Source organism: Globicephala melas, chromosome 1 (assembly GCF_963455315.2).
Source record: "Globicephala melas chromosome 1, mGloMel1.2, whole genome shotgun sequence".
In the NCBI taxonomy this organism is placed as follows: domain Eukaryota; kingdom Metazoa; phylum Chordata; class Mammalia; order Artiodactyla; family Delphinidae; genus Globicephala; species Globicephala melas.
Genome location: NC_083314.1, coordinates 25,294,589 through 25,319,910, shown reverse-complemented (window position 1 = coordinate 25,319,910; position 25,322 = coordinate 25,294,589). Strand labels below are relative to the sequence as shown.

Genomic DNA, 25,322 nt, shown 5'->3' with positions numbered 1-25,322 from the left:
ATGACAGTCATCTTCATACCACTCTGAAGGGTAAGGTCGATCTGCACGTTTTCAGACGTATTATAGCTCCAGCTTCCTTCCTCGCTGCCTTTCTTCCAGTCATACGTTTCACTTTCTCCTCCCTTCCAGCTTTAAGAATAAGGCCTATGGGGCTTCCCTGGTGGCGCAGGTGCTCCGCAACGGGAGCAGCCACAGCAGTGAGAGGCCCGCGTACCGCAAAAAAAAAAAAAAAAAAAAAAAGAATAAGGCCTACTCCTCAAGAGACAAAGTTAATTGTGGCTGATCTGGAGTCTTCCTGTTCATTCCTGCTCATCCCACAGCACAGCAGGTGCCTGAGCATCAGAGGAGGCTTCCGGCCCTGCAACCCTTCACGAACTGCAGAGCCACAGCCAGGAAGGGAAGCCACCTGGCCTTCCCCAGGCCTCACTTCCATACCTCCCAGCCTGCTTCCTTGCGGGAGGGCCATAAAGACCATCTGGCGCAATGTCCTCATGTTTGGCCTGAGAGGGAGCCCAGGGTGAACCCCGTGTTCATTCCATGACTGCACTGTGCAGCCTCCACCTGCAAACAGTCTTCAGTGACCAAGGAGAGGGCCTGGAGGGTCTCTGACGTGTGGCTTCTGAGACACCCTGAGGAGCCATGAAGGTCTTCCTAGTCAAGATGCTGCTGGTTGTGACCTACGTTCTCTTATCTGGTGGTGAATGCAGCACCGGTAGCAAAAGTGGGGCGGGGGCAACGCCTGGGTGTGTATGTGTAGGATTTGAGATACTAAGGTTAGAGGATCCTATCCACAGGGGTGGCTGGAAGCAGAGAGGAAATGGGCATAGCTGGGTGCAGAGGACCACATTGAAGGGACTGGAAAAAATCCATACCATTTGTCTAGAAGGTAAAACCAAGTATAAATAGGGTTAACAAGTAAACACTGTAATTTTCTCTGAGTGATGGGTGGGGTAGAAGAGAAAAGGAGAGAAAAAAAGAAATAGGATTTAGTAATGTGCAAACTATGGTGATGACTATGTTCTCTGTGTGTGTGTGTGCGTGTGTGTATGAGAGTAATATGGCAGGTTGAGTATACAGGACGGGAAGCCAAAACTCAGACTTGGTCCAGCAGGACGTCTGGTCCTTGTCTTGGACATCACCTGGGCCTACAGGTGAGCTGGGGCAGCAGTTCTCAGCGATGTAGGAAGGGAGCCCTAGGTAGCTGTCAGCACAGGCTGCCTCTGCATGGCGGCCACAGCTCCTCAGCCCAGCAAGAAGATGAGGAGGTCTTTTCTTCCCCCCAAAACAAAGTTATAGTAAATCTCTGACAAACCAGGACAATTGTTTCCTGTAGCTCTGTGTCTCCCTTCTCTCAGCCCCTCCCAACTGCCACACATGCACGTGTCAGAGAGAACAATTTTGATTTAATTTCCTGCAGCAATGTGTAAAACAGATTCAGGAAATATAAAATCAGAGCCAGCCTGTGCTGGGAAAAGCTTATCTCTTTCCATTAAATTTTATTTTTTTAACGGTAGCATTTAAAAAGAGCCTGCCTGTATTCTTCCACAGAGGACCTATTGGAAGCCTTCAAGGGGGTGTTGCTGCCGCCCGTGTACTGACTCTAAATGTCACATGAGAAAGGGAAGCACAGACTGCCTGCCACATGACAGGCATGGCTCACTCAGGAGTAAAGAGAGGTTCTTTGAAAGATCGGGTCCCCAGAACTGATTTCAATCTCATCACAGCTTTTTTTTTTCTTTTAAGTAATTGTAGAATTGTGGGTCATACATTAAATAAAATGAATTAAATTATGATTTAAAGTTGCAAACAATATAGCTTTCTTATTAATTTTTAATAAAAATATATTAAGCTTATCAAGGATCTCATATACTCTCTACAAAAAGCCTGAGGGAATTCAATAATGACTTCCCCAAGCAGGATTTAAATATGGATATAAATCAGAGGGAAAAGAAATGTATGCATGATAAAAACCTCTGGAATCAGATCACAGGAGGGGAAAATGCAGGCAAGTTTTCTTACTCTGCCCACCTCAGGATGAAAGCAGAGTAGAGGGGTGGGAGGTGGTGGGCGTGCGCTGGGGCATCCAAAGCAGGACACGTAAGAAGACAGACCTGCAACCCATCAAGCAGCTGCAGAGCCACGGCAGCCCTTCACAAGGGGCAGCAGGAAATCCCAAAGCCTTGGATGACCTTCCTGAGCTCACAGCACCCCTGCTGATCCACTGTGCTCTCCACCTTGTACAGAATCCACCGAGAGGACCTGTCCTCCTGGGAGGCAAGATTCCTTAAAGAAAAGATCTATCCATTCATACACTAAATATCGGCTAAGCAGCTGTCATGAACAAGACTTGGTCCTTGCCCTGGGAGGAGCTCTGGCACAGCCAGAAATCAGGGTTCTAGCAGGACAGTGTGTGATAAAGGGGGATGTAAGGTGCTGGGGTTCCAGAGGAGAGACCCCAGAAGCGGTTACTGACATGGTGAGCTCAGGTCTGTGCCTTCCAGTGGGAGTAGCTATTCCAGAAAGAGTTGCTGTTGTGTTGTTATGTTTAACTAATCAATCGATCCAATGCATATTTATTGAGCACCTGAGAGACCCTGAAGACATCATGTCTCCTCCCTGAGCTCCGGTTTCCTCACTTGAATAACGAGGAGATTGGACTAGATAAATTCTGTGGACAAAGCAAGTCCCAGACACAGAGCTAGGAGGTGCAGGTTTGGTTTCATTTCAAAATGTGTTATTGATTTCTAATTTAACTCCACTGAGGTCAGAGAATTTACTTTGTATGACAGGAATCCTTTTACATTTATTGAGACTTGTTTTATGGCCCAGAATATGGTCCTTCTTGGTATACATTCTGTGGGTACTTGAAAAGAAGTGTATTTTGCTACTGCTGGGTGGAGTTTTATAAATGTCAATTTGATCCTGTTGTTGAATCCTTCTGTATCCTTGCTGGTTTTCTGTCTAGTTGTCCTGTCAGTAGTTGACAGGGAGTGCTGATGTCCCCAGCTATACTCGTATCCATAAGTCTAGTATCTATTTCTTCTTTTAGTTCTATCAGTTTTTGTTTCCCACATTTGGCAACTGGGTTGTTTGGTTCATACACATTTAGAATTGCTGTGTATTCGTGGTAAATTGACCTTTTTTCCCCATTATATAATGTCCTTCTCTGTCTTTAGCAACATTTTCTTTGCTCTAAAATCGACTTTATCTGATATTAATATAGCCACTCCAGCTTTCTTTTGATGAATGGTGTTTTCATGATATATCTTTTTCCATCATTTTACTTTCAACGTGCCTATATTTAAAGCGAGTTTCCTATAGACAGCATATAGTTGGGTCATTAAAAAAATCCATTCTAATAACCTCTGTCATTTAATTAGTATATTTTAGACAATTTATATTTTTTACATAGATCACTTGCATAATTAATGTGGTTATTCATATATTAGGGTTTTAAGTTTGCCATTAAAAAAATTTTTCTGTTTTTTTCTTTTTTGCTTCTATTTTCTTTTTCTTGCATTTCTGGTGGATTACTACTTTTTTTTAGAATTCTGTAATGTTTTTGAGTGTATTTGTTTGTGTGTGTATATATATAGAGAGAGACATAGACATATAATTGTCAAATATAATTGACCTAAATATTTCCACTATATACATTTAGAACCACAGGAGACAGTGTTATAAATTTTGTTTCAACTGTCAAAAGATTATCTAAAAAACTCAAGAGGAGAATGAAAGTCTATTTTACTTACCCTTACTTTTGCTTACCATGTTCTTTCTTCCTGATGTTCAAAGATTCCTGCCTTTATTATTTACTTTCTGTTTAGAGAATTCCTTTAGCGATCCTTTTAGAATAGGTCTGCTGGTGACAAATTCTCTTACTTTTCCTTCATCTGAGAATGTTTTGATTTTCCCTTAACTCTTGAAGGCTATTTTGCTGAGTATTGGTTTTTGGCTCAACAGTTCTTTTCTTTCAGTGCTTGAAAAATGTGCCACTTTCATCTGACCTCCATGTTTGTTTGTTTGTTAATATTTATTTATTTGGCTGTACCGGGTCTTAGTTGCAGCACGTGGGATCTTCAATACTGCGTGTGGGATCTTCACTGCAGCACGCAGGATCTGGTTTTAGTTGCAGCATGCGGGATCTTTGCTGTGGCATGAGGGATCTAATTCCCTGACCAGGATCGAACCCAGGCCCCCTGCATTGGGAGCACAGAGTCTTAACCACTGGACCACCAGGGAAGTCCCTGGCCTTCATGGTTTTTAATGAGAAAGCCACTGTAACTCAAATTGTTTTTCTCCTATAAGGAAGATGTCATTTTTCTCGTGCTTTTTTAAAAAGTTTTAAATTTTTTAAATTTTTTGCTGTGTTGGGTCTTTGTTGCTGCGCGCGGGCTTTTCTCTGGTTGTGGTGAGTGGGGGCTACTCTTGCGGTGTGAAGGCTTCTCATTGTGGTGGCTTCTCTTGTTGTGGAGCATGGGTTCTAGGCGTGTGGGCTTCAGTAGTTGTGGCATGCGGGCTCAGTAGTTGTGGTGCACAGGCTTAGCTGCTCTGCAGCATTTGGGATCTTCCTGGACCAGCGCTTGAACCCGTGTCCTGTGCATTGGCAGGTGGATTCTTAACCACTGCGCCACCAGGGAAGCCCCTCTCTTGCTGCTTTTAAGATATTTTTGTTGTCTTTAGTTTTCAGAAGTTTGTCTAGGATGAATCTTGATGTGCATTTCTTTGGATTTTTCTTATTTGGATTCACTTAGGTTTTTTTTTTCCTTTAAGTTTTTGTAGGTTTTTAAAAAAATTTTTTTTTATACAGCAGGTTCTTATTAGTCATCAATTTTATACACATCAGTGTATACATGTCAATCCCAATCTCCCAATTCATCCCACCACCACCACTGTCCCCCGCCCCACCGTGGCTTTCCCCTCTTGGTGTCCATATGTTTGTTCTCAACATCTGTGTCTCTGTTTCTGCCTTGCAAACCGGTTCATCTGTACCATTTTCCTAGATTCCATATATGCATTAATATACGATATTTGTTTTTCTCTTTCTGACTTACTTCACTCTTTATGACAGTGTCTAGGTCCATCCATGTCTCTACAAATGACCCAATTTCGTTCCTTTTTATGGCTCCATTGTATATATGTACCACATTTTCTTATTCCATTCATCTGTCGATGGGCATTTAGGTTGCTTCCATGACCTGGCTATTGTAAATAGTGCTGCAGTGAACACTGGGGTGCATGTGCCTTTTTGAATTATGGTTTTCTCTGGGTGTATGCCCAGTAGTGGGATTGCTGGGTCATATGGTAATTCTATTTTTAGTTTTTTAAGGAACCTCCATACTGTTCTCCATAGTGGCTGTATCAATTTACATTCCCACCAACAGTGCAAGAGGGTTCCCTTTTCTCCACACCCTCTCCAGCGTTTGTTGTTTGTAGATTTTCTGATGATGCCCATTCTAACTGGTGTGAGGTGATACCTCATTGTAGTTTTGATTTGCATTAGTCTAATAATTAGTGATGTTGAGCAGCTTTTCATGTGCCTTTTGGCCATCTGTATGTCTCCTTTGGAGAAATGTCTGTTTAGGTCTTCTGCCTATTTTTTGATTGGGTTGTTTGATTTTTTAATATTGAGCTGCATGAGCTGTTTATATATTTTGGAGATCAATCCTTTGTCCGTTGATTCATTTGCAAATATTTTCTCCCATTCTGAGGGTTGTCTTTTCGTCTTGTTTATGGTTTCCTTTGCTGTGCAAAAGCTTTTAAGTTTCATTAGGTCCCATTTGTTTATTTTTGTTTTTATTTCCATTTCTCTAGGAGGTGGGTCAAAAAAGATCTTGCTGTGATTTATGCCAAAGAGTGTTCTTCCTATGTTTTCCTCTGCGAGTTTTATAGTGTCCGGTCTTACATTTAGGTTTCTAATCCATTTTGAGTTTATTTTGGTGTATGGTGTTAGGGAGTGTTCTAATTTCATTCTTTTACATGAAGCTGTCTGGTTTTCCCAGCCCCTCTTATTGAACAGACTGTCTTTTCTCCATTGTATATATCCTTGCCTCCTTTGTCATAGATTAGTTGACCATAGGTGCCTGAGTTTATCTCTGGGCTTTCTATCCTGTTCCATTGATCTATGTTTCTGTTTTTGTGCCAGTACTATATTGTCTTGATTACTGTAGCTTTATAGTATAGTCTGAAGTCAGGGAGTCTGATTCCTCCAGCTCCGTTTCTTTCCTTCAAGACTGCTTTGGCTATTTGGGGTCTTTTGTGTCTCCATACAAATTTTAAGATTTTTTGTTCTAGTTCTGTAAAAAACGCCATTGGTAATTTAATAGGGATTGCATTGAATCTGTACATTGCCTTGGGCAGTATAGTCATTTTCACAATCAGTTACCTTCTTGAATCCCCAGGTCGATTTTTTTATGTTCAGTGGCATTAATTACATTCACATTGTTGTGCAACCACTACCACTATCCACATCCAGAACTTCTGTGTTATCCCAAACTGAAACTGTGTACCCACTAAACAACAATTCTCCATTCCCTTCTCTCTCCAGCCCCTGGTTATCACTATTTTACTTTCTGTCTCTATGTTTTTGACTACTCTACATACCTGATATAAATGGAATCATATAATATTTAAGCCAGTTTTGTGACTGGCTTATTTCACATAATGTCTTCAAGTTTCATCCATGTGGTTTCATTTTTAAGGCTGAATAATATTGTCTGTATATTCCACATTTTGTTTATCTATTCATCTGTCCATGGACATTTAGGTTGTTTCCACCTTTTAGCTAAGCTATTGTTAATAATGCTCGCTGTGAACATTGGTGTACAAATATCTGTTCAAGTCCCTGCTTTCAATTCTTTTGTGTTTATACCCAGAAGTGGAATTGGTGGATCAAATAGTAATTCTATGTTTCATATTTTTGAGGAACTGCTATACTATTTTTCCACAGTGGCTGCCCCATTTTGCATTCCTGCCAGTAATACATAAGGGTTCCAGTTTCTCCACATCCATACCAATACATGTTGTTTTCTGGTTTTTTTCTTAATAATAGCCATCTTAGCAGGTGAGAAGTAGTATCTCATTGTGGTTGTGGTTTGCATTTCCCTAATGATTGGTGATGTTAAGCACCTTTTTATGTGATTTTTAGCTATTTGCATATCTTCTTTGGAGAAATGTCTATTCAGGTCCTTTGCCAATTTTTGAATCGGGCTGTTTTGGTATTGTTATTAAAGTTTAGGCATTCTCTCTATATTCTGGAAATTATTCACTTATCAGATACGTGATTTGCAAATATTTTGTTCCATTTTGTGGGTTGCCTTTTTACTCTGTCGGTAGCATCCTTTGATGCACAAACATTTAAAATTTTGATGAAGTTCAATTCGTGTATTTTTTCTTTGTTGCCTGTGCCTTTGGTGGCATATCCAAAAAAGTCATTGCCAAATCCAGTCTCATGAAACTTTTCTTCTGTTTTCTTCTAAGAGTTTTATAGTTTTAGCTCTTATATTAGGTCTTTAATCCATGCATTAGTTTTTAAAAATATAGTGTTAGGTAAGGGTCCAACTTTATTTTTTGCATGTGGATATCCAGTTTTCTCAACACCGTTTATTGAATGGACTGTCCTTTCCTCACTGAGTAGTCTTGGCACCCTTGTCAAAAATTATTTGACATATATCTGAGAGTTTATTTCTGGCTCTCTATTCAATTTCATTGGCTTATATGGCTGTCTTTATGCCAGTACCATGTTGTTTCGATTACTGTAGTTTTGTAGCAAAATTTGAAATCATAAAGTGTGAGTCCTCCAACTTTTTTTTTCTTTTTCAATATTGTTATGCTATTGGGGTCTTGAGGTTTCATATGGATTTTAGGATGGATTTTTCCAATTCTAAAAAAAAATGTCAGTGGGATTTTGACAGAGATTGCATTGAATCTATAGATTGCTTTAGGTTGTATTGACATCTTAAAATGATATTAAATCTTTCAGTCATGAACATGGAATATTTTTCTGTTTATGTCATCTTTAATTTTTTTCAGCAGTGTTTTATAGTCTTCAGTGTATAAGTCTTTTACCTCCTTGATTAAGTTAATTGCTGATTATTTTATTCTGTACGATGCTATTAGAAGTGGAACTGTTTTCTCAATTTCCTTTTGGGATCATTCCCTTTTGGGATCATTCCCTATCAGTGTATAGAAACACAACTGACTGTTGCATGTTAATTTTACATCCTCCCACTTTGCTGAATTTCTTAGTTGGAACAATTTCTTTTGTGGTATCTTTAGGGTTTCCTACATATAAGATCATGTCATCTATGAAGAGAGAGAATTTTACTTTTTTTCAATTTGAGTGCTTTCACTATTATTTCTTCAAGTACTTTTACTGCCCTCTTTCTCTTCTCTTTCTGGGACTCCACTGTTAGATCTTTTGTTATAGGTACCGTGGGTCCCTGAAGCTCTGTTCAATTTTACCTTTTTTAGTCATTTTATCTCTGTTTTTTAGATTGGACAGCTTATATTGTTCTATCTTCAAGTTCATTATTTTTTTATCTTTTATTTTTTGGGGGTACGCGGGCCTCTCACTGCTGTGGCCTCTCCCGCTGCGGAGCACAGGCTCCGGACGCGCAGGCCCAGCAGCCATGGCTCGCGGGCCTAGCCGCTCTGTGGCACGTGGGACCCTCCCGAACTGGGGCACGAACCCGCATCCCCTGCATCGGCAGGCGGACTCCCAACCACTGCGCCACCAGGGAAGCCCCAAGTTCTTTATTAACTCATTCCTCTATCCATTCTGTTGTTAAGTTCCAGTCTGTATATTTTGGTAATTGTATTTATCATTTCGTAAATTTCTGTTTGCTGCTTCTTTCTATCTTCTATTTCTTTGCTGAGGTTCTGTTTTTTCATTTGTTTTGAGGATGTTTGTAATTGCTTGTTTGAGCACATGTATGACTGGCTTTAAAATCTTTGTCAGATAATTCTAAAATCTGTTATCTTGGAGTTGCAATCTGTCGATTGTCTTTTTCTCCATGAAGATTGAGATCTTCCTTGTTCTTGGTATGATGAGGGATTTTCAGTTGAAACCTGGACATTTTGAGTATTAGGCTGAGATTCTGACTTTCATGTAAACTTTCTGTTTTAGCTGGCTCTCTCCAGTATTGCTCCAGCAGGAGTACGGCAGATGACACCATGCTACTGCCAGGCGGAAGTACAAGTCCAGGTTCCTCACTTGGTTCCTGGTCACTGCCGGGCTTACACTGTCTGGTAGGTAAATTTCTGCTTGTTTCCTGTAATGTAACTTAATCACTATGCTTTCATTCTATGATTATTCTCTTAGTTATCTTCTCTTTCTTTGGTTCAGCAACATACTCTTGAAACTGATAGTCTCTGTTTTAAGTCAGTAGGGGACGGTCATAAACATCAGAGGCAGGGACTCTGCCAAACGACTCTTTGAAGGCACTACTGATGATTGTGGCACGTCACCTCTGCATGCCCCCTTGTCCTCCCCCTCTCCCTCCCATCTGCCCACATGTTAAGGTGATGTTTTGCATTTAGACGAGAGCTTTTTAACGTTGAGACCGCGGGCCTATAACCCCCTTCCCCACCAAATATTAAAAAAAAAATGTTGTGCAGTGTGGATACGGGGTGGGGGGCAGGGAGGTGGGATGAATTGGGAGATTGGGATTGACGTATGTGCACTGCCATGTGTAAAACAGATCGCTGGTGGGAACCTGCTGTATAGCACAGGGAGCTCAGCTCGGTGCTCTGTGACGACCTAGATGGGCGGGATGGGGGGGGGTGGGAGGGAGGTCCAAGAGGGAGGGGATATATGTATACAGATAGCTGATTCACTTCGTTGTACAGCAGAAACTAACACATTATAAAGCAACTATACCCCAATTTTTTAAAAAAATGTGTGTATGTGCATTTTCTCTGGTGAGTCAGTGGTCCTCACACAGTTCCTAAAAAAGAGCGTGACCAAAGAGGTTAAAAATCATTGTAGCAGATTAAGAAATGGGAGCAATAGACTTGCAGGCTCTAAATCATCCATTTAGAGGGGCTTGAAATCAGGGTGCAGGCTGGAGTAGAGAGAGACCAGCATGTGCTTGGAGCTTTGCCTGCATGAGCTGGAATAGCTAGTAACCATGTGGGTATGAGAGGAGCTGTGCTGGGGACTGGGCCTGAGCTCCCTGTTCAGGTCCAGAAAAAGCTAAAAAGATCCTCAAAGTGTACCATGCTTCAACATAATGAAATGAGAAGAGAAAAAACATTACAGTGTAATATAAGAAATTTACATCTAAATAAAAAATGGTTATTGAGGGGGAAGAAGTTGGACTTTTTCCAGCCTGACTTCAGTTAACAAGGCACTACCAACAAAGCAGCTAGTGTAGCCCAGGGTGAGGGAGCTGGCAGCATGCAGAGCTCACAGAAAAGAAGCAGGCTCACTGACAAGACAGGCCAGATGAGAATGGTTGCCCCTGAGGTCCAAGAAGTCAAATTAGTGGCTAACAAAATCCTTCTAAGAAATAAATGGGAAGAAATGAAAATAGATTAGAGACAGGAGAAAGCAAGAGGGAGGTACGGTGAAGGGAGCCCAGGACTGTCCTGTGGCAGCAATCCCAAGAATTTCAGCTGAGCCCAGGGGAGATGGGAGCCTAAACCAAATCAGAACTGGGCGAAGAGGATTCCTTTCCTGGAGGAGGCCGGGCCTAATTGAATCTGTACCTAATTTTTGTTTCTGAAGCTTTTCTCATTTATTTTTGTTTTCAAACTCAGCCTCTGAAACCCTTATTCAAACTCGTTCATCCCATTATTTCCAGAGTTTCTAAGGAAGAATGTCTGGGGGTGCCAGTCGAAAGAGAACATCAGTTTAAAAAAGGCAAGAACATATCTTCCCTTGCCCCTCTCTGGGTTACCTGAGCCCTGAGAAAGCTCGGGAGGAGAGGTGTTCTGCAGAACGAAACTGCCCTGCTTCTAGACTCACAGGTGCTGTGAACTTGCAAAAAGATGGAGGTGTGCAGCCTGTCCCTCTGTGTGATACTGGGATATACAATAAGAAATATATACTTGGTCTTCATCCCTATTTCTGGCATTGAGTTCCTAAAACCCTTGGAATTTCCTGTGATGAGAATGATCAAGGTGTCTTTATTATTTTAATAAGGTGACTTTCAGAAGCACCTAAGGATGGGGACTGGTTGCTAGGATAACCAACCATAGGATAAGACGGTTGGAACTTTCAGGGAAGAGGAACTGGAGGTTGAATCAATCGCCAATGGCCAGTGATTTCATCAGTCATGCCTCTGTAGTGAAGCCTTCATAAAAACCCACAAGGACAGAGTTTGAACGCTTCCAGGTTGGTGAACACATGGAGATTCGTGGAAAGCGGTGAACTCGGAGAGACGCCCTATGGGCATCTCTTCCATCTGGCTGCTTCTGATTCATAGCCTTTTGTAATACACTGGTGATCTTAGTAAGTAAAATGTTTCTTGGAATCCTGTGAGCTGCTTTAGCAAATTAATCAAAACCGTGGTGGCATCCTCGGCACCGCTAAGCCATAGCCAGTCAGTCTGAAGCCTATGTGACAGCCTGGGCTTGTGACTGGCGTCTGAAGTGTGGAAGGCGATCTCGGGGGGCAGTGGGATCTGATGCCATCTCCAGGTAAATGGTGTCAGAACTGAGTTGAACCGTAGGACACCCAGCTGTGTCTGAGAATTGCTTGTTGAAGCGGGAAAACCCCTGCCACACATTGGAATTGGGTGGGCAGAACCTTACCCTGCTAGTAAATGGTCAGCATATGTCCTGAGAAGATCTGGTCCACTAGTCACATACGTAGTACATATACATATTAGCTAAAAGAACAGGGCCAGGGTGGTGCTTTTAAAGACCTCTCCTCATTAAAAAATCCATTCATTCAATTAGGTGTCCTTGATAGAACTTGCTGTGTTCAGGGCATGTGTCTAGGTTTGGTAGCCCCAGGAGATACAAAAGGTATCTTGTGGAATTCCCACTCACCTCCAGGAAATGGAACACACCCATGTGAACTGCTGGGGAGCAGTTCTATAATATAATTGTTCAACAGGGGAAACACTGTATAACCCCAAACTCCAAATGCAAGTGCTAAAAGGACTAGATAGTGAGGGAGTGGTCAGAACAAGGGTTCCTACACAATAATAATCCTTTATACTCTCCAAACACTTGGGACTCAGCCAAACACACCCTTACGCACTACCTTATCGACTTCTAAAATAACTCTATGGGGTAGGTATGATCCTCATTTTTAAAATAAGAAAATTATATTCAGAGGGATTGAGACTTGCTTCAAGTCATAAACGTAGTAAATGACGGGACTGGAACCTGAACTCTGAATCCGAGTGTCTTCCTACTACGTGACACTCCCGGGGCGAACATCTGCTTTCTGGTCGATATCAGAACCCAGGAGACTCCGTGTCTCTTCCAGCGCCAAGCAGGAAGTTTGGGTGGGGCCATGACTAGCGCCAGGCCTCACGACAGACGTTCTGATGCTGCTCCGAGGTCTTTCACTTGGCAGCTGTCAGGGTCCATATGTGGGCTTATCTTTGGTACCAGGAGCAGAAGATGCTAAAACAATCACCAAGGGAGGCTTCTGGAGGAAATGAGGCAAGCTCACAAGAAGGACGTGAGGAAGACAGAATGGAACAGGGCACGAAGGGTATCAAAGGGCAGCAAGAGTGTCCCAAGAAGGACTGGTGATACGCCTGGCCCACAAATATCCCGTAAATCTGTATCTAGACGTCAGTGTGGGTTCGTTCATGCTTGTCTTTGCAGCTGAGGGTGTGAGATGTCTCCATCGAGAGTCCTGCGTGCAATGGCAATGATAAAGCCTCACGTGAAGAGTAGAAAAGATCCAAATCCCCTCAGATTTCTCTTTCACGTCCTCCTCTGAGTTGGCACCAGGAGCTCAGTGGGATCTGAAGGGGTTTCTACACTGAGTCTTACTAGAGAGTCTCAGTTATTTGCTGGGCCAGTCTAGAGCCTCGGATCCCAGCCTGGATCTGATGACGTGTTCACGTGTCTGTCTCCTCCACTGAACTGTGAGGACAACACTGGGCCTTATTCAGATTAACAGAAGCATTTAATCAACACATGTTAGATTAAATCGAACAGACTGGACCTGGCTCTGGTTCAGTGTGACTCAAAGCCTCCTTAGCGCCTTCAGTTTTCAAATGGACACGGAAATGCCTGGCCCGCTGGCCTCAGATGGCTGTCAGCTGTCATGAGGGCCCGATCAGTCATGTACATGTGAGCAGTATTAATACTTTCTAGTCCCATGAAACATCAAGGACTAATTTGATCACTTATAAAATGCCTACTTGGAGGTGACCCTGGGTTGGGTCCATGATATACGTGGGAAATTTCCTCCACATTGTTTTCCCGTCAGAACATTCACAGGGTAGACCCTCAGTGAGTCTTTTCTGCCCAACTGATTTGACTGGTTGACAACCATTAGCCAGACCAGAAAAGGAAAGTTCTCCTGAGACCGCAGGAGCCTTCCAGTGTTCTCCATCAGTCTGGTAACGACGTCAGACAAGGCAAAGAGAACAGGAAGCGCTGGCCACCTTCAGCCATCCTAGTGTTCTCCCAGTTGACCACAGGCTGATTTCAGTTAGAGACCAGGAAAAGGCAACAGGGCTAGCAATCAACAGAAACCAGCATTAGGGAATCTCACTTGTAAGAATCCCTTAGGCATCTGTTATTTTTCCCATCTGAGTGTGGATCAGCCAGCCCCTAGACACTCCCTGAGAGATCCTGATTCAGGGCCCGGGTCTCTCCACCCTTCTGCGGACAAGGGCATCGTGGCCCAGAGGACCTGGGAAAGTGCCAGGTGCTGCCCATGAAAGCCCACACACCAGCTCTCCATAGCCGCCACCAGTGCCTGGACCAGACCAGCACCTGAGTTCTGCCTTTGGAAGCCACGGTTTGGGTGAGGGGGTGTTCTTCCAGGGTGGAAAGGCCAAGACAGCAGAGAGCCCTGGGCCCTAGTGGCAGAGGAGACTCATTGAGAGGGTGAGGACAGGCGTCACACTTTTTTTTTTTTTTTGCGGTACGCGGGCCTCTCACTGTTGTGGCCTCTCCCGTTGCGGAGCACAGGCTCCGGACGCGCAGGCTCAGCGGCCATGGCTCACGGGCCCAGCCGCTCCGCGGCATGTGGGATCTTCCCGGACCAGGGCACGAACCCATGTCCCCTGCATCAGCAGGTGGACTCTCAACCACTGCGCCACCAGGGAAGCCCGAAATTCACTCTTTAACACTGCATTCCAACACACACCCAGTTCTCCCCCTTGAGTTTCTCCGCACTTGTTGCTAGCACTGTATTGACCTCTCGCCCTCGCTCCCTTCCTCCCTTCTTCCAACAGTGGATACTTGCTAAGTCCCAGACCTCGCAGCCTCCTGGGGGGCGGGGCAGCAGGTATTCCTGCTGCCCTGTGATGAGTGCTCAGCTGACAGAGTGAGCGGAGTTGTAGGGGGGCAGGGAGGACACAACATTCCACCTGGGCCTTAAAGGGTCAGTAGAGTTCTGCCAGGCCCAGGGGCTGGGGTCGGGGGAGGGCATATAAGGCAAAGGAGACAGCTTGGAAAGACCATGCCTGGGCAACAGTGAGCGGCTCAGTGTACACCAGCTGGTGTGTGTGTGTGTAGGTGGGCGGGGGGAGGCTGGAGGTGACGAGGCTGCAAAGGTGGTCTGCAGACAGGTGGTCAGGGGGCTGGGAATGTGGATTCTGTTCTGTGGGTGGGGAGGCATGGACAAGGGTGGCCTGTCCACGGTGGAGAAGGGCACAGGCGCAGTGGTGTCTGAGGCCAGTTTGCACCAGTTAGTAGGAATTGATTGTTAAATTTTACTGATTCTTGTGAACTGGTTGATTTGACATTGGGAGTTTAAAATCAGCAACGGTGGGCATGTTTATACCAAAGACATCAGCAAACATCACAAATCATTTTTTTTTTTTGAAGCTGGTTTTTAACATTTATGGGTACGCGTGTGTGTACATATGTGTGCTTGCACATGTGCATACACACACGTGTGTAGAGTTGCTAGAAATCACAAGGAAGAGGCCTAGCAACAACCAGGAAAAGGTATTCCAGGCAGAACTACATGCGATCTTGGCACACTCACCAGCCTCAGATTCTTCATCGCTTGGGGAAACATGCCTTGATGTAACTGCAATTTGCCAACTTTCATTACCTGCACGCCTCTGACGGGATGGTTTCCCGGGAAAAAAATCCTGGAAGAAAACAAATGGCAAACAGTGTCAGTAGCTCTCACTGGTGCAGTCAGCACAGTCAGGAGACTATGAAAGTGGGAGCAAATGCTGGGTGTGAATGTCAGTGAGCCACTGAGAAGAATCAGCTCTGCAGCCGGGAGAACGTGATACCGAGGGAAGAAGCACACTATTGGTCTTCTGTTCCCCAGAATGCCTTTTGCATTGGGGAAAAAAATGACAGGACTGGAATACCTCTCTAATAAACACTAAAAGAAGAGAATCTAGACCTCTGCGTTTATATTTGGCAGGGGGTGTAGGGACCAGGTGCCAATCTTATCCTCCAACCTCCCCCGTGAAACTCCAACACCCAGGATAACCTTGGACCAGAAGCTGGCCTCTCAGTGTATAATTGTTAAGTAAATGAATTTTCATTTACTTTCAGGATTCCCCATATAGAAACGCCCACACGCTCCTTTTAACCGCAAAGCTCCCTGAGTCTCAGTGCAGAGTCCATCATTCATCACAGAGTCCACCTTTCTTACAGGCCCCGTGTATTTATTCTGTCATCACTGGACTCTGTTTTTTTGTTTTTGTTTTTAACATCTTTATTGGAGTATAATTGATTTACGACGTGTTAGTTTCTGCTGTATAACAAATTGAATCAGCTATGCGTATACATATATCCCCATATCCCCTCCCTCTTGTGTCTCCCTCCCACCCTCCCTATCCCACCCCTCTAGATGGTCACAAAGCACCGAGTTGATCTCCCTGTGCTATGCAGCTGCTTCCCACTAGCTATCTATTTTACATTTGGTAGTGTCTATATGTCCATGCCACTCTCTCACTTCGTCCCAGCTTACCCTTCCCCCTCCCCCTGTCCTCAAGTCCATTCTCTATGTCTGCGTCTTTATTCCTGTCCTGCCCTTAGGTTCTTCAGAACCATTTTTTTTTTTTTTTAGATTCCATATATATATATATATATATATCACTGGACTCTTTGGATTCAGACACCCCATCTGTGCTTGCTACCGTGTTGCATGTAGGAACTCTGTACATACTTGACCTCTTTCATACCCAACAGAATAGAACAGGGTGTTGCAGTGGACTGAAGAATGAAAACCCAGGACTATGTTTCAGACCCAGTGTTATTTCAACTCGATTCAACAAGAATGTATTACGTGAGATTCAACAAAATGTGTACAGTTTGGCCCCTTCTGCCCCCCACATCCTCTAGCCTGATAAGTCTCCTGACCTCCGGCTGTACGTGCAAGATCGATCCTGAGGCCGGGGGACATACTATACTGTATATATATGATCTTTTCCCTCAAGGCCCAATAATCCCATGAGACACAAGGCAAACATTCATACCACAGTTTAAAAATATCACAGAATAGAACATGATTTAGTGTCCCGATGAAGCCTATGTTAATTAGTAGATGGCAATGCTCAGTTCAAGTGTGTGGAATGAACTGAGAAAATGATACAGGAGTTATGAAAAGGAGAGTTATGATGATTGGTTGGACCAGGGAAGGTTTCTTGGAAGAGGGTAAGAGGACTTAACCTGGCTCCCCAGGATCTGAGAAGGTTTGTCTGGGTGGGGAGAACGGAAACACATCCAAACTGTTGCATGGCACGAGCGAGGGTGCATTCCAGATGCTTCCCATCCAGAGAACATAGGTGCCTGCCTGTAGGCCCGAGTCATGGCTTATACGGGGCTTACCATGTGCCAAGCACTGTTCTGCTTTTCATTTATGAACTAGTCATGGAACCCACATTTAGGCTCTACTGTGTAATAGAGATGAGGTAGCTTTATCAGGAGAGACATGTATGTTCTCTGATTAGTATACTATCTTCAAACCATTCCCTCTCCCTGAACCTCAGCTCTTCCCCACATGAAATGTGATATAGAAACTTTTTTCATTCAGGCTCTTAAAGAAGCAGAAAGCAGTACCTCAGAGAGAGGTATTTAAATTAATAGAAGGTCGGCCATGCTTCTCTTAAAGAACTGAAAAGGGAGGGGAGGGGGGAAACAAAGGGGACACCTGGGTCCTGGATTTTCCGTCGTCTTCTGAGCATGCCAAGAGATCAGTCACTTCACCTCTCCCCCTTACAAAATGAACATCATTATCTACTTGTGTGGAAAAGATTTTAAGATTCCCCAGACAAAAGGCTTAAATATAGGACGCCACTGCCCTGTACTTAATTGCCTTGGACACTTTCCTTGAAAAACACACCTGCATTTGGAACTTTATTTTATTGCTGTGAATGTGGCATAATTAAATTTAAAGGCCAAAATGTAATTTCATACTAATAATCATTCCATTAAGTGGATGTCTGTCACATCAGTTAGCAGAAGGAAAGAAAATCTTTGGTTCTATGGTGGCAGAGAAAGTGGTGCATAATTACTCCATGAAAGGTACTTGCTCCGGTTGCTTAAAGATTTTAAAAAATGAAGTGGAGTTTAATCAGGAGAGGATGAGGAAGTGTCTGGGAGGGGGACTTCCACATAAATATTTACGGAGCAGCCTAACAGCTCTGGCAGGGGTGCTGAGTGTGTGCCTGGGTTGTTTCTGGAGGCCTCCCAGCTGACATATGGAATAAGCATCATGATTACTTGCTGGAATAGCACCCCAAGGAAAACCGGTGAAGCTCACTCCTGCTGGGAGAAGTTCTCTACCCAGGGCGTGGGCTTTCATCAACTTTACCGTGTGTGACAGTGATGAGAGGAGGCCTGCAAGAGGTCTTCAATCACAGACTGTCAGGAATCAAGGCCAGGCTGAGAGCCTGAACCAGAGAAGGAATCAGGGATGCCTGAGGACTGCAAGGACTAAAACAGGAGTCTGAGCGGGAAGGTGTAGTAGCTAGGAGAGGCCAGGTACTGGGCCCAGTGCATACAGGATGCAAGAAGCCCACGGTGAGTCCCTGCCCTTGCTTAGGATACAGTCTGATTGCAGATGTGAAGTAAGTTGAGTTATGATACAGAGAGGATTATGAGAGCTGCCAGACCACGGCACAGACAATGGGTGCTCCAGAAGCAGTGGAGACCACAGTGATCAGGGAGATTCCTTGGAGCAGCAGAGCTTGAGCTGGTTCAGACTGGAAGAGGCGATGGGCTGCTAGGACAGCATGTGGAGCATGGGAAGGGCGGGTAGCTCTGGCAATGGTACAGGAGGCTGGAGACAAAGGGCCAGTGAATGCATGATCTGACCGGCAGCGAAGGAGAGCGGGAGAGGAGGTGCACCTGAGGCCAGGCTGTGCAGAGGCATCCATGCCCAGCTAGGAGGTTCAGACTTTGCTTGCAGGCAGCTGGGCCCTACAGAGGGGCTGAGGGTGTTTCACCAGAATAGGAAACAGGATAAATTGGAAAAGAGACTCTAGAGGCAGAGAGACCTGAGTCAAGATGTGGTATTGAGAACAGAAAAGAAGGATCTGATGCAAAAAATGGCCTACAGCTGATTCAACAGGACCTGGAGACTTGCTGGGGTCTGGCAGTCAGAGCTGACTCCAAGATTCAGAAATTGAAATGCCGCCACAAAAAACATAAGCAAACTATGTAATAACAAAATCATTCAGCAAGGCATTCTACTTGTTTGGGTGTTATAAATTTTCTTTTCATGGGTACGGTGCTAACAATCACATGGTCCAGGATGCTGGGCCTAGAATGGAAAAAGTGCCCTTGGTGTTTCTGAGGTGAATAAGTGTATAGGAAGAAGGTGTTTAAACAAGCAGAGAAAAGCAGCAGCACACATGCTAGTTTAATTCAGACCCATAAGCACCAGGATCTTGCTGCCATATTCTACAAGGAGGCTGAGGGTCAGGGAACTGGAATGTCTCAAGTTAAAAGGGGGTAGAGAAAAACATGGCAGGACCTATGTTGGCAGGACCCATGTTGTTGGTCTTGCTGAGGTTTTTCCACATGATGCAATTACCAATCACATTGCTTCATTACAGGTAGAGTTTTGACATTTATATGACAGGAAAAACCATTTATTGTTAGGGTTATTTTTTAGAACTGATATAAAATACATCACTGAATTTAAAACAAGAGCTTAACTTGACTCTATAAACTGTATTTTAGAGTAACCAAATAGCTATAATGTATGAATTTTAGCTGATAAATGTGAATTTTAGCTGATTAATGTGAAATCTAATTCTAATGATGGAATTAGAAAAATCAGCATTTTGCAACTCTTGAAGAATCCACGAAAAAAGTATCACTAGATGAAATCAGCAGATCAAAGAATGATGGAAAATTTTTAAATGGATAAATCAGGTTGTTGCCATCTGAACCCACTGATCAGTCTTAGCATCACTAAAGTGGGACAGCCAGATATTACATGCTACCTGATATGATGCAATAAGAAGGATTTTACACCACCTATAAAGGATCCTTGCCAAACAACAAAAACAGAAACAAAGAAACTAAATTTAATCAAGCCCATAAAGTTAAATTCCATTTCATAGGAAAAACAAGTGGTAGAGGAACAAATAAAAGCAACCAGCTAAATTAGAGATACGGGAAATTCTACAGGACCTTCACCCAGGATCTTCAACAGGTCAATGGCGTGAAAAGAAAAAGATGGCAGGGGAGGAGAACACTCTAGATTAAAAGAGACTTAAGAGATACAACAGTCAAATGTAATTTGCAGACCTTTTGCTTCTTAAAACAACTGTAAAAAGACATTTCTGATTCAATCTAGGAAATTTGAACATGAAATGGCATTGTGGGTAAGAAAATGTCCACATTTTTCAGAGATACAAACTGAAGTATGCATGGATAAAATGATGTAATGACTTGAGTTTTGATTTAAATTTCTTCAGCGTAATTTCTCTTTCCAGCAATGGTGGGTTACCTTGTTTCAGACCAAACCCTGTGCTAAGAACAAGAAACGTTAGACAAAATATTTATAAAATTCTGTTTGGGGCTTCCCTGGTGGCGTAGTGGTTGAGAATCTGCCTGCTAATGCAGGGGACACGGGTTCGAGCCCTGGTCTGGGAGGATCCCACATGCCGCGGAGCAACTAGGCCCATGAGCCACAACTACTGAGCCTGCTCATCTGGAGCCTATGCTCCGCAACAAGAGAGGCTGCGATAGTGAGAGGCCTGCGCACCGCGATGAAGAGTGGCCCCTGCTTGCCCCAACTAGAGAAAGCCCTCGCACAGAAACGAAGACGCAACACAGCAAAAATAAATTAATAAACTCCTACCCCCAACATCTTCTTTAAAAAAAAAAAAAATCTGTTTGAAGGTGTCAAAGAATCACAGAGGGACAGGGGTCTGGATGTGGCAAAATGGCAGAAAGAGCAGAAGCTCAAGTAGTGATTCTTACATTTGTTGCTGCTTTTCCCTTTGCTGATTTGAAAGTAGAGGCAGATAGGCTAAACAGCTGAGCAGAAGTTTTGGCAGTCTCAAGGATATGGAGACACAGAACTTGGAGTTCAGGGCTTAGCAAAGATGAGAAGGAGCTCCAGTAAACATCCCCAACTTTCATTTGTGAGCCCCACCAAAGGGCTACAATCCAGGAATAGTGGTAAGCCATAAACAGACTGGCCCTCCCAAAGACTGAATCATTTCAAACCCTGACTGGAGTAAGGTGATCTGTTTCTACCCTGACTGCCAAAAGCAAAAGTAAATTCTCTCTGAAGGAAGATAACATAATCCTGAGTCTCAATTATCTCTCTAATTTTTCTATACAATGTCCTGCATTCAGTAAACTTATAATCAGGCATACAAAAAGATAAGAACTGTCTGAAAACCAAGAGAAAAACATAAACAATGAAACAAACCTACAGGTTTGCAGATATTGAGGCTCTAATAAATCAATTAAGAAACAATTATAAAAAGTATGTTTGCAAACTTAATAATAGAAAAGAACTTTAGCAGAAAATTGAAATTATATAAAACATAACCAATGAAAATTCTAGAACTGAAAAATAGAAAACTGAAATTAAGATCTCAGTAGTTTAACATCAGACTTATCACAGCCAAGGAAAGAATTAGAGAACTGGAAGGCAGGTCAAAAGAATATATCAGTTGCAAAACAAAGAGAGATGAGGAAATGGAAAATAAAGGGGAACACAGGTCTCATATAGGTAAACTGGAATCTCAAATGAGAGATGGGAGAGGATGGCGGAAGCAATATCTAAAGCCATAATGGCTGAGAATTTTCAGAAGTAATGAAAGCTAAGAACTGCAAAAAGAATAAAATAATTCAAATAAGGGGAAAAGAGGGGGAAGTAAGGTGAGAGATAAACTAAGTGTTGCAAAATCTTGATAATTATTGAAACTGGGTAATAGATATATGAAGGTTCATTATATTATTCTATTTTTGTGTATGTTTGAAATTTTTCATAATTAAAAAAGCAGGACACTGGGTTTTACTTTTTCACCTTCTGAAGTTATGGACTCTGGTAGATAACTGCCCCAAGTTTCAGAAGATTTTGGAATTTTACTTAATTCTAAGTCTTATATAGAAATGAAATGATACACACAATGAGTGGCATACAGTGGCCTTCCACACTGTCAAGACATCAGATCGACACTACTTGATAGCTAGAAGAACAGCAGATGTAACAGCAGCTCACACTCAGCATTAACAAGCTTTGCTCTAGGCCTTAAGTGTAGAAACTCATTGTCAAACACCATGGGTAACTGAGACAAGGAAGCATGAAAAGGCAGATAGAGTCATAGGATGTTCCTTAGGGTCTTTCTGAGTTAAACCAGCTGCTGTATGGAAGTTAGTTATGCCTTTGTGGTAGGGTAGCTTTATTTGTAATATGATACATTTTTGTTGTTGTTAGTTAAAAAAAAAAAAAGATCCTAACATTGGGAAACCAAACCAAAGAAAAAAGGACAGACTATACTGGGAACTTCAGAACAAGGAGAACTATTTCTTACCATTTCTTAATTAATTCACACAGTCTGGAGAGGTGCTGCTCTCCAAGTGGGGTGATGAAGCCTTACTTCTCCATTACCTCTACAGCTTGGTTCTGTTGGTGACAGGAGGATCAGGGCCATGAATTCTCACTTGTTTCCAAAAGAAAAAGGTCCTGGCTTCCAGCCTAGATTGAACCCTCACCTCCTGCTCCATCTGTGACATGTGCTGTCAGCCCCACAGCATTGAGAAAGATGGCTCTGCCACCCCCCCACCACCTCCTGCCACCTGAGTATAGGAAAATAAATTCATAGTGCTTCTTACAATCCCACCACACATCACAATGGGATTTTACAGTGTTACACTGAGACTTTGTCTCAATGCAATGAGATTTTTCTTGGGTTCATTTTTATGCCATAAAATGAGTAAGCAGGATCATTTCCTTACACAAAGAATGCATTTCTGCCTCTCTTAATTTCCACCAAATAGGTCCTTCACTCACAAGGCAGAGCTTTCGTACGCTCAGAAGTTTGACAATTTATAATTATTTGTATATGATCCATTGTTCGAAAGAATCTCTAAATCAGATAATAAGTACAAGAGAGCTTTTTGTTTATTTTAAATGCTCACGTAATTCAGCCTCTGGAGCAGAGGTTTTATGGTAGATAAATTAGAATGAGGGAGTTTGAGAAGATTTGGATTTAAGACCTGGTTCTTCCAAGCAGTTAGCAGAGTGACCACTTCACATCACAATTAACCTGATGGTAAGAACACAGATGGGAGAACATTTGGGACTGTCAATCACATATAAACACAAACTAGTATTATTAAGTTTCCAGGGATAGTGGATGTAAGGTAATTAGTTGCAACGCACTTTTACATCCATATTGAGATAAACAATGGGAAAAAAAATCACTCAATTTTGTTGCAAAGTGTAAAAAGATAGCCTAATAGCACCAAAATAGTTATATTCCAACAGCCAAAAGACCCACCTGGATCACCTGTATGTTTGCCTGTTTCTTTTTAGAATGCAAGTTGAATACGTAGCAACACAAAGAGAAGCCTGGTGGGGTCTGGAGAAAGAAGATACTGGCTGAGTAGCCAGGAGCTGCCTCCTTAAGGAAAGACTTATGATGCAGATAGGGTTGTGTCCAATTTTGAACCTAAAAGTTTGAGTTTTAGCTTTCTTTTTAGAAAAATGAACAGAGAAGACATTGCCCATACGTATAACTTTCAACTTAGGTGTGCTTAGTTTCATTTAATGCGGATTTGTGCTCAAATTTCCTCATGCTCTTTCCAGACCTGCTCATGTGCTGCCTGGCCCACTGGCAGTTTGGCTAACAGCAGGGAGACATCATAGGCCAGTCCATGCGGTTGGCCTTGTATGCAGCACAGTGGAAAGAACTGGTCAGAATCTTCCAGGCAGGCAGGATGGTACTCCACTGTATGCAAATAGTCCTTTTTAATACTCATAATGGTGAGAGTACTGTCCTTTGTCTGGCTTTTGCCTGTCTCATATCTTACAGCACTTTTTTCTTAGGGTATGGAATATTTAATACTATTTTGAAATATTTCAAAAAGGCCAGCCAGTATGACTGAATTATACTGTAACTATAATTTAGTTATTAAGTCCTTGGGAAAAAAATGGCAGTGAGATTTTCATTAGAAAAGTTCCACTTGGGGATTTCCCTCGTGGTCCAGTGGGTAAGACTCCACGCTCCCAATGCAGGGGGCCTGGGTTTGATCCCTGGTCAGGGAACTAGATCCCACATGCATGCCGCAACTAAGAGTCCGCGTGCTGCAACTAAGAAGTCCGCCTGCCGCCACTAAAAGATCCTGCACGCTGCAACTAAGACCTGGCACAGACAAAATAAATAAAAATAAATAATAAAGTTTTAAAAAGTTTCTACCTTAAAAAAAAGAAAGAAAAGTTCCACTTGTCCTGTACAAGGTCTATCTGTCCACTTATATGGGCAATAAAAGACACCTCTGAAGTTCTGGATAGGTACTCTAAATCCCCTAAATATCTGAATACACAGATGATCATATCACTCTGAGATCATTTCCCAAAAAGAAGCCCTTGAGTAGAAATTTTAAAATTTATTTTCATAAATTATTTATTCATTTGGGCCTGTTCAGATTTATGAAAACTGTTTTAATGCTGTTTCTGGTAATATGGCAAGCTTAATAGCCATATTGATTATCTCACTGAAAACAATGTAAAATGATAGATAAATATTTTTAAAAGTAATAACGTGCTGGCAAGATAGTAAAGAACTGTCAGGCCAAAATCTAAATGAAGAGGTACCCTTGAGAAGTAAGCAGGATTACAAAACCACTGCTATATTGGTGTGCTGAAACCTCTGGCTTCATCTGCTTTTTGGAGCTTGCGGGGCAGAAGAGCAAGCTCAGTGTCTACCCAATGGTGAATGGTCTAATAGGGAAGCTTCCCCTCTTTCCAATCATGGGAGACAGATTATATTCAAAAGAGTCACAGTAAGGCTGACAGTGAAAGCCAGAAGCCAGTAGAATGATACCTTCAATGTGCCTAGGAAAAATTATTCCTAGTCTAGTATTCTATATCCTCAAAAATATCTTTCAAGAATCAAGATGGAGAGGTAAAGGTTCAAGGTTACTTTTAGAGGTGATGAAAATGTTCTAGAATTGACTGTGTGGATGGTTGCACATATCTTTGAACATAATAAAAAAACAATGAATTGTACACTTTAAATGGGTAAATTGTATGGTAAGTGAATTAATTACATCTCAACAAAACTTTAACAAAAAGAATGAGACATTAGCACCCACAAAATGAAATACTTAGGTATAAATCTAGCAAAATATATAGAAGATCTATATAAGGAAAACTACAAAACTCTGATGAACAAAATCAGAATAAATGGAAAGATATTCCATGTTCACTGATAGGAAGAGTCAATATTGTCTAAATGTCAGTTCTTCCCATCTTGATCTATAGATTCAATGCAATCCCAATCAAAACTCTAGCAAGATATTTTGTGGATGTCAACAAACTGATTCTAAAGTTTTATGGAGAGGCAAAAGACCCAGAATAGCTAGCACAATACTGAAGGAGAAGATTAAAACTGGAGGACTGACACTACCCAACTTCAAGACTTAATGTAAAGCTACAGTAATCAAGACAGTGTGGTACTGTATTTGTGAAAGAAAAGACAAAATGGATCAATGGAACAGAATAGACCCAC

General features: G+C 42.5%; 1 protein-coding gene across 2 annotated transcripts in view; it reads right to left on the bottom strand.

Moving 5' to 3' along the window:
* Positions 1-25,322, bottom strand: part of SMYD3 (SET and MYND domain containing 3) — a 713,667-nt gene that overhangs the window by 3,136 nt on the left and 685,209 nt on the right. For both annotated transcript variants that reach the window (XM_030868516.2, XM_060305607.1), the window contains one exon: positions 15,137-15,245. In XM_030868516.2, the coding sequence (XP_030724376.1) occupies positions 15,137-15,245 (109 nt within the window). The remainder of the gene's footprint in view (positions 1-15,136; positions 15,246-25,322) is intronic.